At 41.6% G+C, this 15,802-nt stretch overlaps 3 protein-coding genes across 8 annotated transcripts in view; 2 read left to right on the top strand and 1 right to left on the bottom strand.

Annotated features, from left to right (window-relative positions):
* The window catches only part of LOC125246143 (glutamate receptor ionotropic, NMDA 2B), a 42,604-nt gene extending 33,672 nt beyond the window's left edge, over window positions 1-8,932 (top strand). For all 4 annotated transcript variants that reach the window (XM_048157020.1, XM_048157016.1, XM_048157026.1 and 1 more), the window contains 8 exons: window positions 89-260; window positions 2,296-2,449; window positions 2,538-2,663; window positions 3,263-3,492; window positions 4,120-4,280; window positions 4,400-4,587; window positions 5,461-5,699; window positions 5,843-8,932. In XM_048157020.1, the coding sequence (XP_048012977.1) occupies window positions 89-260; window positions 2,296-2,449; window positions 2,538-2,663; window positions 3,263-3,492; window positions 4,120-4,280; window positions 4,400-4,587; window positions 5,461-5,699; window positions 5,843-7,879 (3,307 nt within the window). In that variant the 3' untranslated portion in view covers window positions 7,880-8,932. The remainder of the gene's footprint in view (window positions 1-88; window positions 261-2,295; window positions 2,450-2,537; window positions 2,664-3,262; window positions 3,493-4,119; window positions 4,281-4,399; window positions 4,588-5,460; window positions 5,700-5,842) is intronic.
* LOC125247003 overlaps window positions 1-15,802 on the top strand; it is a 537,225-nt gene that overhangs the window by 148,924 nt on the left and 372,499 nt on the right. The window lies entirely within an intron of this gene.
* Window positions 1-15,802, bottom strand: part of LOC125247564 (CXADR-like membrane protein) — an 824,350-nt gene that overhangs the window by 552,926 nt on the left and 255,622 nt on the right. The window lies entirely within an intron of this gene.

Here is a 15,802-nt window from a genome sequence, read left to right as displayed (position 1 = left end):
CAATAATCTATAAACACATACATTTATTATAGTGTTCATTAATATAACTGCAGGATGTTTATGGTTAATGTCTCTATCTATCTGTCAGTAATCAGACGCGTGAACCTCCGGTCTACATCAAGCGCTGCTGTAAAGGTTTCTGTATCGACATCCTGAAGAAGATCGCCAAGTCTGTGAAGTTCACGTACGATCTTTATCTGGTGACCAACGGCAAACACGGCAAGAAGATCAACGGCACGTGGAACGGGATGGTGGGGGAGGTACGGCTCAGTGTTTCAGATCAATTATAAATGAAGTAAAGATTATCACTGTTCTGTGTGTGTGTTTGGGTTACTATTTATAATTAACTGTCTATAAAAATAATCAAAGTCTTTGAGTATGCAGTGTCCCCATTTAGATAGCAGTGTGTGTGTGTGTGTGTGTGTGTGTGTGTGTGTGTGTGTGTGTGTGTGTGTGTGTGTGTGTGTGAGGGAGTGTGACAGTGTGTGAGAGAGTGTAAGAGTGTGTGTGCTAAAAAATGTTCAGTTTCAATCTACATTTCACAAACTGCCATCCCATCAAAACACACACACTCTCTTTGGTGCCCCAGTTTAGTCATGTGAAGCAAAGTTCAGGTATTCAGAGCTAAATTTACCAACAGACAGAGAGACAGACGGACAGACAGACAGAAGGAGAGAGAGACAGTGTGATAACCCACTTACTGTCTGTTGTTGATCTAGAATCTCTCGTCTCTTCTCACACATGAATCTCTGCTGCTTCATGTCTTCATGTCTCTCCTCATGTCAACATAGTGCAGCTATGAATGCTGGGAATGAAGTTAACCTACCTCTCGAAGTGTGCGTGTGATGTGTATTCAGGTGATATTTTAATAGTGTTCACATATAGAGGTGGGCGATAAATCAATAGACATTTCGGATTATCATTTCTATCACAGACATGTTCATGTGTGTCATCATAAAAGTTTATCCTTTGCATGTGTTTTGAAGCCTTGACAGTTCAAAGTACAGTTTAAAGTACACCAGACATTATTAAGAAGATACACCGATCAGGCGTAACATTATGTGCACTGACAGGTGAAGTGAATAACACTGATCATCTCTTCATCACGGCACCTGTTAGTGGGTGGATATATTAGGCAGCAAGTGAACATTTTGTCCTCAAAGTTGATGTGTTAGAAGCAGGAAAAATGGGCAAGCGTAAGGATTCGAGCAAGTTTGACAAGGACCAAATTGTGATGCTAGACGACTGGGTCAGAGCATCTCCAAAACTGCAGCTCTTGTGGGGTGTTCCCGGTCTGCAGTGGTCAGTATCTGTCAAAAGTGCTCCGAGGAAGGAACAGTGGTGAACCGGAGACAGGGTCATGGGCGGCCGAGGCTCATTGAAGGCTGGCCCGTGTTGGTCCGATCCAACAGACGAGCTCCTGTAGCTCAAATTGCTCCAGAAGTTAATGCTGGTTCTGATAGAAAGGTGTCAGAATACACAGAGCATCAGTTTGTTGCGTATGGAGCTGCAGACCAGTCAGGGTGCCCATGCTGACCCCTGTCCACCGCCGAAAGAGCCAACAGTGGACACGTGAGCATCAGAACTGGACCACGGAGCAATGGAAGAAGGTGGCCTGGTCTATGAATCACGTCTTCTTCTACATCACCTGGATGGCCGGGTGCGTGTGCGTCTCTTACCTGGGGAACACATGGCACCAGGATGCACTATGGGAAGAAGGCGAGCCGGCGGAGGCAGTGTGATGCTTTGGGCAATGTTCTGCTGGGAAACCTGGGGTCCTGCCATCCATGTGGATGTTACTTTGACACGTACCACCTACCTAAGCATTGTTCAGACCATGAACAGCGTTTTCATGGAAACGGTATTCCCTGGTGGCTGTGGCCCCTTTCAGCAGGATAATGCGCAGAAATGGTTCAGGAATGGTTTGAGGAGCACAACAATGAGTTTGAGGTGTTGACTTGGCCTCCAAATTTCCCAGATCTCAATCCAGTCGAGCATCTGTGGGATGTGCTGAACAAACAAGTCCGATCCATGGAGGATCCACCTCACAACTTACAGGACTTTAAGGATCTGCTGCTAACATCTTGGTGTCAGATACCACAGCACACCTTCAGGGGTCTAGAGGAGTCCATGCCTCGACGGGTCAGGCTGTTTTGGCATCACAATATTAGGAAGGTGGTCATAATGTTATGCCTGATTGGTGTATATGTGTACAGATGTTGATGAAGTTTAATGTGCTTACGAGTATCCTGACGGGATGAGGTGTCTGTCTGTCCTTTGTCTGTCTGTCTGCAGGTGGTGCTGAAGAACGCTCACATGGCCGTCGGCTCGCTGACCATCAACGAGGAGAGGTCAGAGGTCATCGATTTCTCTGTGCCCTTCATAGAGACGGGCATCAGCGTCATGGTCTCGCGGAGCAATGGCACCGTGTCTCCGTCTGCGTTCCTCGGTGAGACACTCGGCTCCGGCTCTGTCTGCCCCCCGTCTGTCTGTCTGTGTTGCCGTGTGACGCGTCTGTCTCTGTTCTCCGTCCACAGAGCCCTTCAGCGCTGACGTCTGGATCATGATGTTCGTCATGCTGCTGCTGGTTTCTGCCATCGCCGTCTTCGTGTTCGAGTACTTTAGTCCCGTGGGCTACAACCGCTGTCTCGCTGACGGCCGAGGTGAGACACGCCTTCCGTCTGCAGATATGAGCGCATCGCTGGCAAATAGCTCTTTCCTGGGAGTCATTCATTATTAACTGTAATTTCCAGAACTTTAGTGACATGCAGTTCCTCTCATTATGATGAGGATGACGATGCATCTGGATGGTCTTACAGCTGAAACATAATGGAGAAAAGTCTGTTTTTCTGATAGAAATGCTATTTACACCATAGGTAGCCGTAACGCTTCTCCTTTGTTGGCAACAGGTTTATAAGCGATTCTCATTACAAATCTGGTGAAATGGCTGGCATATGTTGCCTAAAATCCCATTATCAGAGACACAAACCCATGGAAGAGCATTTACCATGAACTATGTAAACACTGTTGGCATGTTGACATCGGTCTAATTTGAATCAGTTCTACCAAATGACAGACAAAACGGAGCCAAAATACCATAGATTTTGATTGGACACACAAGCTTTGACGCCCACAACAGAAGATATAGGAAGTGTTTTCTCCTTCCATTTGAAGTGTGATCTTATTTGTTCTGCTGTCAGCATCGTTTTTCTCCTCCTCCCCGCCAATGATGGAGTGGTTTGTGTTGTTTCTCTGCTCTCAGAGGCCGGAGGGCCATCGTTCACCGTTGGGAAGGCCATCTGGCTGCTCTGGGGTTTGGTCTTCAATAACTCTGTCCCCGTGCAGAACCCCAGAGGAACCACCAGCAAGATCATGGTGTCCGTCTGGGCCTTCTTTGCTGTGATTTTCCTGGCCAGCTATACAGCCAACCTGGCCGCTTTCATGATTCAGGAAGAGTACGTGGACCAGGTGTCAGGGCTCAGCGACAAAAAGGTGCTTTAATCCTCATCTTGTGTTCTGGTCATTTTGACTTTTTCCTGAAAATGCTAGTTAATGTTATCGCATTGGACTAAAACTTACTCTGCCCGCACAGGGTGTAGCAACTTCACAAAACATTTTTGATAATCATTGTACCTTGTTACACTTGTGGTGTTCTGGGTCAAAAATGTTCCGCCTACAAAAAACTGCTTATAAATCTCTCTTTATTTGTCAACTTGTTTTCTTTCAATTAGCACAGGTTTTGTTTCTTTTCAGATCTTATTGATTGCAGGCCTCATTGATGTGAGCTGATATGCTTTCGTTTTTTTAGGGTGAATAAGCTTGAGGAGCATAAGCTCGGATCAGTGAGGCCTACGATCAATCAGTTCAAAAAAGAAACACAAAACCTGTGCTAATTGAACGAAAAAGAAGATTAAATTCCAAAAAGATTAAATACAATATTTGGTGATAATATAGCATAATGAGGACTTTACAAACCATTTAAAAGGCGGGTCATTTTTGACCCGGAACACCAAATAAAGGATTTTCAGCACAGCTAGACAATATAAATGTTTAGGTTCAGAGAGCTTGACGCTCAGTCTGTCTATTCTCTCACTCTTGGGCTGTTGGTATTGTCTTTAGTTTCAGAGACCCAACGATTTCTCCCCGCCGTTTCGCTTTGGGACGGTGCCGAACGGCAGCACTGAGAGAAACATCCGCAATAACTACAGAGAGATGCACTCATACATGATCAAATTCCACCAGCGCAATGTGGACGAAGCTCTGTACAGTCTGAAAACAGGGTGAGGCGTAGGAAAACCAGCTAATAAGCTCCTATTACTTATTAATGAAAAATATTATCCATGTAGAAATGCTACTGTGGCTTCAGAATGCTCTGAGTGTCTGGTGTTTTCAATCACAGGAAGCTGGATGCGTTCATTTACGATGCTGCGGTGTTGAATTACATGGCGGGACGAGACGAGGGCTGTAAGCTGGTCACCATCGGCTCTGGGAAAGTGTTCGCTTCCACCGGCTACGGCATCGCCATCCAGAAAGAATCGGGCTGGAAGAGACAGGTGGACCTTGCCATCCTGCAGCTCTTTGGAGACGGTACAGACACTCACACACTAGTCTCTGTAGACTTGAGTTCTGCTTGTTCCGTACGTGGAGATGACCAAATTGACATTTCATTTTGTACAACTGCTCATGTTGACTCATCAGATAAACAATGATCTGCCAACTGGTTTAGTAGTAAAAAAAAAAAAAAATAATCATGCAACCCTTAGTCACTATGTTTTCATGCACTCCAGAAAATTGCTTATAGCGAAAAATCTGTTATAGACACGAAAGCAGTTTTTGCATGTTAGCGGCATGTTCTCAAAGTGTTAGTTCCCCCCAGTTCACCTCATTGGCTCTGACTTGAGCTTCCGTTTACTATATTAGAGTCATATAACTGCGTTAATGTTAATGTGTTTGTTAATCTTTATTGTCCTGGTAAATAGATGTCGATTAAGCTCAGCTCTTGTTATAACTGGATGGCATTCAAATTTCAAGTGTATTTAGTTTCAGAAATGATGTTTGCGTTTTGTAAGTCTCATTGTTTTATTGACCGTAGTTGTAACTGAGAACGTTCTGCAGACATTGTTAAATATTGTTTTGTGAAGGAGCTCATCACAAAGTCTCTCTTCTGAAAGCTCCTTGACATTTATCATTGCTTTTGCCTTCTGCACTTGTATGGCTTTTAAGTTTAGAATTTTGTTTCTGTCTTCCCTGGGAGTAAATCCTGGGTCCTATTTTTAACAGATTTATATGACATAGGAGCATGATAGTCCTCATGCTTTCTGTCTTGTTTTGATCAGTCCTGTTGTCTCACCTTAGAATCCTGCATTTTTCTGCCAGCAGCTGTGACTCACCTGAGCTTTTGTTGCAAACACAAACCAACCACAAACCAGTCACCCTTTATATTATGTGTGTGTGTCTCAGGTGATATGGAGGAGTTGGAGGCTCTCTGGCTCACCGGGATCTGCCATCACGAGAAGAATGAAGTGATGAGCAGTCAGCTGGATGTGGACAATATGGCGGGCGTGTTCTACATGCTGGGAGCCGCCATGGCTCTCTCGCTTATCACCTTCATCGCCGAACACGTCTTCTATTGGCACCTGCGCTTCTGCTTCATGGGCGTGTGCTCTGGGAAACCAGGGCTCACCTACACCATCAGCAGGGTAATTACACATGCTTACACAACACATGCTGAAGATTAGAATCAGAGCTTAGCATGTTTAACACTTTACTAGCATGAATTAGCATGATAGACATACGGGAGATAGTGTCTCTGAACACTGAAATTTCTCTCTTCCTCTCTCAGGAGATTTACAGCTGCATTCACGGAGTTGAAATCGAAGAGAAGAGTTCAGCGCTGAATTCACCCTCCGCTACCATGAACAACACCCACTCAAACATTCTGCGTCTGCTGCGCACCGCCAAGAACATGGCATCTCTCTCCGGGGTCAACGGTTCTCCGCACAGCGCGCTTGACTTCATCCGCCGGGAGTCCTCCGTGTACGACATCAGCGAGCACCGCCGCAGCCTGGCCGGACACTCGGACTGCAAGGCCCCGTACCTGCCCGAGGACAACATGTTCAGCGACTACATCAATGAGGTGGAGCGCACCTTCGGCAACCTGCACCTGAAGGACAGTAACCTGTACCAGGACCACTACCTGCACCACCACGGAGGCTCGACCCTGGGGCTGACAGGGCCGCCACCCAACCGGCCCCACAGCCTGGGATCCAGCAGTTCTCTGGAGGGTGGCATGTTTGACTGCGACAGCCTGGGCGGTGGCGGCGGCGTGGCCCCGATCTTCAGCACCCAGCCGCGTTCTGCGCTGACCCACAGGAACATGAGTAAATTCGACCTGCTGCAGAGCCAGACTCCTCCGTCTGGGCCAGGCTTGAAGCAGGGGCTGGCCGACCTGTACGGAAAGTTCTCCTTTAAAGGCGGAGCGTCCAGTTCGGGATATATCGCAGGGCATGACCGGTACTGCAGTGGAGCCGATGACGGAAACATCCGTTCTGATGTGTCAGACATTTCCACTCATACTGTGACCTACGGCAATCTGGAGGGCAATGCTAAGAAGCGGAAGCAGTACAGAGACAGTCTGAAGAAGCGGCCCGCGTCAGCAAAGTCCCGCCGCGAACTCGACGAGCTGGAGCTAGGATACCGCCGCCGCCAGCACCACGGCCACCACCATCACCACCACGGGCACCGCTCCGCCTCTCCTCCGTCTGAGCGCAAGCGAGGCAGCCGTGTGAACTCTTCCTCGTACCTGTTACAGGACAAGGAAAGCCTGAGGGATTTCTACCTGGACCAGTTCCGGCCCAAAGAAGGCGTACCGCAGTGGGAGCACGTAGATCTTACGGATGGTCCCAGCGGGGGAGGTGGAGGCAACTGCACCAGCCTGGTGTCGGTGGACGACTTCTTGAAGAGCAAACCCAAGAAGCCGGACAGCAAGAGCGAGTGGGAATGTCGCACCTGTCGAGCCAGCAGTGCTGGCAGCAAGCAGACGGCCCTGCACACAGGCGGGACGGGCTACTGTGTGGCAGGTGGAGGTGTCGGGACCAGTCGCCCCAGTTCAGCCACTTGCATGCGGTGCGAAGCCTGCAAGAAGTCGGGCAACCTGTACGACATCAGCGAGGACAGTAACCACCTGTTGGAGCAACTGACGCCGGCGCAGCGTCGCAGGGCTTTCAGTGGTAAACCGCTACGCCGGCAACATTCCTATGACACCTTTGTGGACCTGCAGAGGGAAGAGTTGGGTGTGCCGCTGGGGTTCGGTGGGGCCGGAGCGCTGCCCCTTCCGCCCCGCAGCGTCAGCCTCAAGGAGAGGGAGCGCTGCATGGACCCCTCCAGTCCCTTCGCACATATATTTGAGGATGCGGACCGAGTCCCACTGTTCTACGGTGGTCTAGAGAGGGGAAAGAGCACGGGAACGCCATTTGGATTGTTCCCTCAGCGGCGCTCGGTTGGGGAGAGGGATCAGAGAGACAGAGGACTCATGGAGGGGCCAGCTCACTCCTTATCCAAATCCCTCTATCCCGACCGAACCGACCACAACCCCTTCATCCCTACGTTCGGAGACGACCAGTGTCTGTTGCATGGTGGCAAGTCCTACTACGTGACTAAGCAGCAGCAGGGCGATATGCGCGGCCCCATGGGCACGACCTCTTTCCTGCCGGCGTCGGCCGCCTCAGGAGTCATGTCTAACTTGGCTCCTCGCTTCCCTGCGGAGTTGTGCATGGGGAACCACCACACCAGCAAGCTCAGTCTCGGTCCGCCTCGACCGTTCAACGGCAGCAACGGACACGTGTACGAGAAACTCTCCAGCATAGAGTCCGACGTGTGAGAAAGGGAGAGGAGCGCGTGATAAGGGACAGGCAAACATTCTGTTAGCGCTCCACCGCCAGATTTTAGCAGAACACGCAGAACTTGAGAGAATTGAAAATGTCATTTCCTGTGAAGTTCACGTCCACACCAATCTCCACGAGCGGGTGAGAACAAGAGCAGGTCCATCTGCCGAGTGTGTGCAAGAAGAAGAACAGGAGAGCAGATGGCCGTTTCACCTCCGTCCCTCTCCATCCTCACATCCAACAGCCCAGTCCTGTACTCTTGTCTTTTGTGAAGATACAATCATAAAAGCATGATTGATTTCTTTTGAAACAGGGTAATAACTGTACCTCAGAGACGCTGCTGACTGGTAATCTGTTGATGAAATTGGGTTTCAGTTGTCTGTTCTTTTCTTGACCTTGCTCTAGAGGCCTTTGGTGAGCGTTAGGGATATTTGAATGTGATGATCAATCCAGTCTCCACATCACGCTAATGTATCCATGGCAACAGCCTCTCCCATGCTGTTTACTGCCGTGACACACGCGTGCATTAGTGAAAGTGCACAAGCCTCTGCCATCATTTATACTCGAGTCTCTACTGCCGTGATATTTCATATCCAACGAGAAATCTCTGAAAGGTGAAAAACAAAGGCTGAAATGACAGTATTAACGCCTCTCTTTGTTTCGGTTGTAAATACATTTCTCTTTATATAAGCCTACAAGGTTGACCTTTAATATAGCTTTTTCAAGTATAACAAATAACCAAAATAAAGACAAAAACACAACAAAATACACAAAAACATAAAATATGCAAAAATTAGCAAAAGCATTATAATTCATGATAAGTGATATTTTAAGCGATAGTTTGCTTTTTAAATTCATGTTTATTACTTAACTCTGATAGCTCCTAACCAGCTTCATTTTAAGGATTTACCTTTATTCGTTTAGCCGCAGTGTAACAGAGCTGAGCCGTGCTGTCGTGGACATGGTTAATTTACTCAGATTAGTTTACCGAATACTCCTTGCTAAGTTTCTCTTAAACGTTTCCAGACTCTCTCTTTCATAAATAAACGCCTTTACTTCGCTGTGTGAATGAGGACATTTCTATGGAAGCTTGTTTTCATCACTGAATGAAAAAATAAAAAAAGGTAATTGCTACTTTTTTCTCACATTTGCAAGTTAATATCTCACAATTCTGAGAAAAAAGAACTGTGAGATATAAAGTCAATTCTGAGAAATAATATATAATATTAATTTACAATTCTGACTTTATTTCTCGCAAATGCGCATTTATATCTCGTAATTCTCACTTGATAACTCGTGATTGCAAATTATCTCACAGTTGTGAGGAAAAAGTGATATAAAGTCACAATTCTAAGAAAAAGATTACAATTCTGAGAAATAATATATATCAATTCGCAATTCTGACATTTTCTCGCAATTGCAAATTTATATCTCACAGTTCTGGCAAATCGCAATTCTGAGAAATAATATATAAAATAAACTCGCAATACTGACTTTTTCTCGCAAATGTGTTTATATCTCGTACTTCTCACTTTATAACTCGCAATTGCGAATTTATATCTCACAGTTGTGCAAAAACATCAGAATTGTTAGATATAAATTCAATTCTGAGAAATAATCACAGTTCTGGGAAATAATATAATATATAAACTTGCAATTTGGACTTTTTATTGCAAATGTGTTTATATCTTGTAAAATTAGAAAATTTTTATCTCACAATTCTGAAAATTTTTATCTCACAATTCTGACAAATTACAATTCTGAGAAATATATAATATAAACTTGCAATTCTTACTTTTGTATCGCAAATGTGAGTTTATATATCTTGATTCTCACCTGATAACTCGCAATTGCAAATTTATATCTCACAGTTCTGGCAAATTGCAATTCTGAGAAATAATATATAAAATAAACTCGCAATACTGACTTTTTCTCGCAAATGTGTTTATATCTCGTACTTCTCACTTTATAACTCGCAATTGCGAATTTATATTTCACAATTGTGCAAAAACATCAGAATTGCGAGATAAAACGTCAATTCTGAGAAATAATTTGCAGTTCTGAGAAATAATATAAACTTTCAATTCAGACTTTTTTTATCGCAAATGTGAGTTTATATCTCAGTTACGAATTTATATCTCACAATTTGAAGAAAAAAGTTAGAACTTTGAGATAAAAATTTAATTCTGAGAAATAAATCAGTTCTGGGAAATATATAAATATAAAATAAACTCGCAATTCTGACTTTTTCTCGACCAATGTGTTTATATCTTCTAATTGTCCGTTTATGACTCGCAATTGAAAATTTATATCTCACAATTCTGACAAATTGCAATTCTGAGAAATATACAATATAAACTACAAATTGCAGTTATAAATTGTAATTCTGACTTTTTATCGCAAATGTGAGTTTATTTACATTTACATTTATTCATTTGGCAGACGCTTTTATCCAAAGTGACTTACAAGTGAGGAATACAACAAGCGAGTCGTCATGACAAGGCAAATAGACACAAGAAGTGCTCACAATACAAGTTTCAGACATTGCTCAGAGTATCATAAGCTACAATAGAGAGGGATTAAAGGAAGTGAAAGGATAGGTAATGAAAGGATAGGATATATAGGATTTTTTTTTAGGTTGAGGTTAAGTTTATATCTTGTAATTCTCACTTTATAACTCGCAATTGCAAATTTAAAACTTTATATAAAAGTCAGAATTGTGAGATATAAAGTAAAAAATAAATTGCAGTTCTGAGAAATAATATATAATATAAATTTACAATTCTGACTTTATTTCTCACAAATGCGAATTTATATCTCGTAATTTTCACTTTATAACTTGTAATTGCAAATTATGTAAAATGCAAAAATTTGTAATTTGCAAAATGTCAAAATTGCGAGATCTAAAGTCAATTCTGAGAAATGAATCACAGTTCTGAGAAATAATATTAACTTTAATTCAGATTTTTTTATTGCCAAATGCGAGTTTATATCTCACAATTGTGAGAAAAAAGTCAGAATTGCGAGATATAAATTCAGTTCTGGGAAATAATATATGTAATATTTACTTGCAATTTGGACTTTTTATTGCAAATGTGAGTTTATATCTCGTAATTCTCACTTGATAACTCGCAATTGCGAATTTATATCTCACAGTTTTGACAAATTAAAATTCTGAGAAATAATATATAAAATAAACTCGCAATTCTGACTTTTTCTCACAAATGTATTTATATCTCATACTTCTCACTTTATAACAATTGTGAGAAAACATAAGAATTGCTCGATATAAAGTCAATTCTAAGAAATAATTTGCAGTTCTGAGAAATATAAACTTGCAATTCAGACTTTTTTCTCGCACATGTGAGTTTATATCTCGTAATTCTTACTTTATAACTCGCAATTGCAAATTTATGTCTCACAATTGTGAGAAAAAAGCCAACTGCGAACAATTCTGAGAAATAATATATAATATAAATTCACAATTCTAACTTTTCCTCGCAAATACAAATTTATATCCCGTACTTCTCACTTTATAACTCGCAATTGCATATTTATATTTATATAAAAAAGTCAGAATTGCAAGATATAAAGTAAAAAAATCTCGTAATTCTCAATTTATAACTAGAAATTCTGAATGTATCTCACAATTGTGAGAAAAAAGTCAGAATTGTGAGACAAATGCAATTTAGACTTTTTTCTCACAATTGCGAGTATATATGTCACAATTTTTACTTTATAACGAATTGAGATAAAAAGTTACAGTTACCTTATTTTTAAGCACTTAACTTTATTTTTTTAATTCCATGTTGGAAACAAGCTTCTATAAGTATTAGAGATTTCAATTGTTTAAAGGTAATTTTAAAGATAAGCATTTGCGCTTTTTTACCTCACAAAGTGTGTTTTTGTCAGATTTAGCTAACAGTCGTCCTCAGAGTGTAGCGAAGTAAACGCACACACACACACACACACACAGATCTCCAGCATCCGTCAAAGCAGGGCTAATTTAACCCTTTCTAACGACTGACTGACTTTGTAAAGCTAATTAGTATGTTGATAGAGTGCGTCATGTTTTTTAATTGTATCGCTATAGTGAGGTCCCGTCCTCGCTTTAGGTTTATACCGCAGAATAACCTTTCATCTCCAGTTAGAGGAACTCTAACCATGTCTTTAACCTTTCTTTTTAGAGCATTATTATTATTATTATTATTATTATTATAATATCGAAGCATTTTAGGGTGTTTTCTTCTGGTATGTTGAAGCCGGCGGTGTAAATGTTCCCGACTAATCTATGTTTGAGTTTTCCTAAAAACATACATAGTTTAGATTCAAACACACACACACACACACACACACACTTCCCTACATGCTTATAGCTTGAGCTCTATATGCTTGAAAATCACATTTTCTTGTGTTCATAGAGAAATACGCCTATTACGCATAGCTGTAGTTATAATTTTTCTAGTGTACTCGCGATATATAAGCAACTTTAGCGTTCTGTTGACTACTATATTCTCATTATTCTAAGGTAAGTATAGCTGGTCTGAAGTATTATTCTACAGGTAAGAAACGCCCTGTCGTTTATCCACATCGCCGACTCCATCTGTTATTTCCACCGACGTGTGTGTGTGCGTGAGACACGGACTTCTATGTTAAACACTCTTGTTGCTATGGCGCTGCCATGGTGTTACAATGCTGTTCCCATGGTAACTGCAGTGCAAGAGGATGCGGGCTGAATGAGTGAATTGTTTCACTATGGAATAAGAGCTACATCCACTTTGATATGTTACCAAAATTTTTACGTCATTTTCATCTCTGAAACGATTCTCAAGTGAATACATGTACAGATTGTGTATATAATAATGACAGAATTCCTCCTTTTGTATGACAATATGAACACAAACCTCTATGAGACTTTAATAGTGAGAGAGTGTTTTGATGATGATGATGATGATGGATCAGAATTCTTTCACATGCTGAATAAAGCGAATTAAAAAAAACACATCAAGTGTTCTTCTGCGTGCTCTATTACTCTCCTGTCATCCTCTTATTCACGTAGGAGAACGAGGCATATGAAATATTGATAGAGAGAGAGAGAGAGAGAGAGACAGGAGAGGAGGGGCTTCCAGACAATAGAAGAGCAGACAGACAGGAAAGAAAGAGAGAGAGAGACAGGAAGTTCAGATGACTGGTCTTGTTGACTGTGGCGTTTAATGAACCTGCTGCATCTTCCCCCACAGTCCCACAATGCTTTGTGAAGCTGCGGCTCGCTCTTATTAACGGTCGCCTAGCAACAGAGCGGCGCGCGCGCGGGGGGTAAGAGGATAATCATCATCTGAAGCTCCGCCCACTCCACTGACTCACAGCAGCAAAGTTTCCTGAGCTTCACTCACGGACTGACTGCAGTGCAGAGGAGCCACAGAACCTCCCTCCCTCCGGCATCACGTCTATTCAATTCTGTATTTGTGTTTTTGTCTTAATTGATTCCCTAACCCTAAACATAACTGTTAGTAAGCCTCTTGAAATACTTAACATTATTTGTTTTAATATGATCCCATATTCTGGTGTTATTTTCTGTGTGTGAGAGACTTCTCGTCTGATCACTTAAAGGGTTAGATCACCTATAAATGAGGTTTCTGTCATTAATTACTCTCCCTCATGTCGTTCCACACCCGTAAGACCTTCGTTCATCTTCAGAACACAAATTAAGATATTTTTTGATTTTTGATATTTTCTCGTCCATAGACAGCAATATAATCAACACTTTCAAGGTCCAGAAAGGTACTAAAGACATTGTTAAAACAGTCATGTGACTGCAGTGGATCAACCTTAATGTTATGGAGAGACGAGAATACTTTTTGTGCGCAAAAACAAAACAAAAATAACCACTTTATTCAGCAAATTCGTCTGTCCCCGTCATTCTCCTGTGATATTTTCAGTGCAGCGCTTTCAGGTTCGGCGTCAGAACGAGACTCATTATATATCCTCCGTCAGCATCACGTGACCAGCATCAGCCAATACTGAGCCACCGTTCGGCGTAAACACGGAAGCACTGCATTGAAAATAGCGTAGACGGGGACAGACGCATTTGTTGAATAAAGTCGTTATTTTTGTTTTGTTTTTGCAGACAAAAGTATTTTTGTCTCTTCATCACACTAAGGTTGAACCACTGCAGTCACATGACTGTTTTAACTATGTTTCTTTACTATTTTTCTCGACATTGAATGTGGTAATTTTGTCGCTTTCAATGGAGGAAAAGCCTCTCAGATTTCATCAAAAAAATCCTAATTTGTGTTCTAAAGAAGAACGAAGGTCAAATAAACAAATAAATTACAGAAATTTCATATTTGGGTGAACTAACCCTTTAAAATGCAGTAAACAGTAAAACATTAATAGATTAAAATAATATCAAAACAAATGGCTACCATTTTACAACGGCGGATTGTCTTTTTAAACCCCAAACGACGTTTGCTAAGATTAAAAAAAAGTTCTCTTTGTCTTCTAGATCTACAAATAAAATAATTGGAGTGATATCTTGTTTTTATGTTAGTGTAGGAAAAAAAGTCACACTCAGGGTCTTTGGGGTCTCCAGGCAACAAAACAAATTGTTTTTTTTTACTTCATATTTGTGCAGTTTCTGGAGGATTCATCATATCTTTTAAATTTATATAAATAAATAAATAAATATTTTGTTGAAAACTACATTTTCCAAAAGATGGGCAAAAATCTTACACTAAACCATGTCAAATTATCCATGTTATCCCCATGAATGAAAGTTAGAAATGTGGGTCTTTTATAAAGTGAATTTTACATAAAAAGCTGTTTTTGTAAAAAAAAAAAAAAAAAATTATATATATATATATATATATATATATATATATATATATATATATATATATATATTTTTTTTTTTTTTTTTTTTTTTTTTTTTTGATATAAATGTAAAAAATATGATAAATCCTCCAAAAACTGCACAAATGTGGAGTAAAAACATTAATAAATAGAGTAAAAATTAAAATAAAAAACTTGTTTAAAAATATATATATATATATATATTGTTAGAAAATGACATTTTGTTGCCCGGGGACTCTGGAGATCCCAAAGACCCTGACTGTGCTTCCCAAACGAAGACTGCACAAGGGTTAAGATGGCCGCGCCGCCCTAACGTTAAAAATAAGGCGGAAAGATAAAAGTTTCAAAAGCACCGCTGTATTTAATGGCAGTGCTTTAACGCCATTATCTGTCAGTGAGCAAAAAGGCCATATTATCAATAAGCACAGCTCACACTGTTTAAAACAAACAACTTTCTATTGGTTAGTGCAGCGAACTTTAACCTGAAATCGGTATGGCGGAAATTCGTCGCCCTCACGCGAAACTCCAACGAACATTCGGTAAATGAGACTCACCTTCAGGGTTTCCACACTTGAACAGGTTAACTGGGTCATTCGTGTTTACAAAATCATTAAACAATGTATTCGTGAAATGACGTTTGATACTCTAAGTCTGGGTTAATTATTTGCATATTTGCATTGCAGCGTCACTGATTGGACGAGCGCAGTACGCGATTGGTCTAGCTTATCCTCATTTGACTATCGCAGTTTGTTTTCTGAATGGACGTTTCGGACTATAAAGGTAAGAATAAAATCTTATTTACTTCAACTGATGCGTTTCCGTCACCATTTGACATTTTCCCCTCATACTACTGTTTACACGACGCGTGTTTCCGCCACTGTGAATATGAGGCACGTGATTGGCTGGCGGTTGCTAAGCGTCTAGTCGGCATTGATAGCGCTAATCCTGCACCAAAGGGGTTCATAACCCTGGTTAAAAGCGCTGCTAACTCTAGCTCTAACTCATTTCTCTAGCCTGGGTTAACGAGGATAACCCGGGGTAAAGCACAAGAAGCCCATTTGTTGGTT

The sequence above is a fragment of the Megalobrama amblycephala genome, linkage group LG1 (assembly GCF_018812025.1).
Source record: "Megalobrama amblycephala isolate DHTTF-2021 linkage group LG1, ASM1881202v1, whole genome shotgun sequence".
In the NCBI taxonomy this organism is placed as follows: Eukaryota; Metazoa; Chordata; class Actinopteri; order Cypriniformes; family Xenocyprididae; genus Megalobrama; species Megalobrama amblycephala.
The sequence above is the reverse complement of the archived record's forward strand: the minus strand, read 5'-3'. Positions and strand labels throughout refer to the sequence as shown.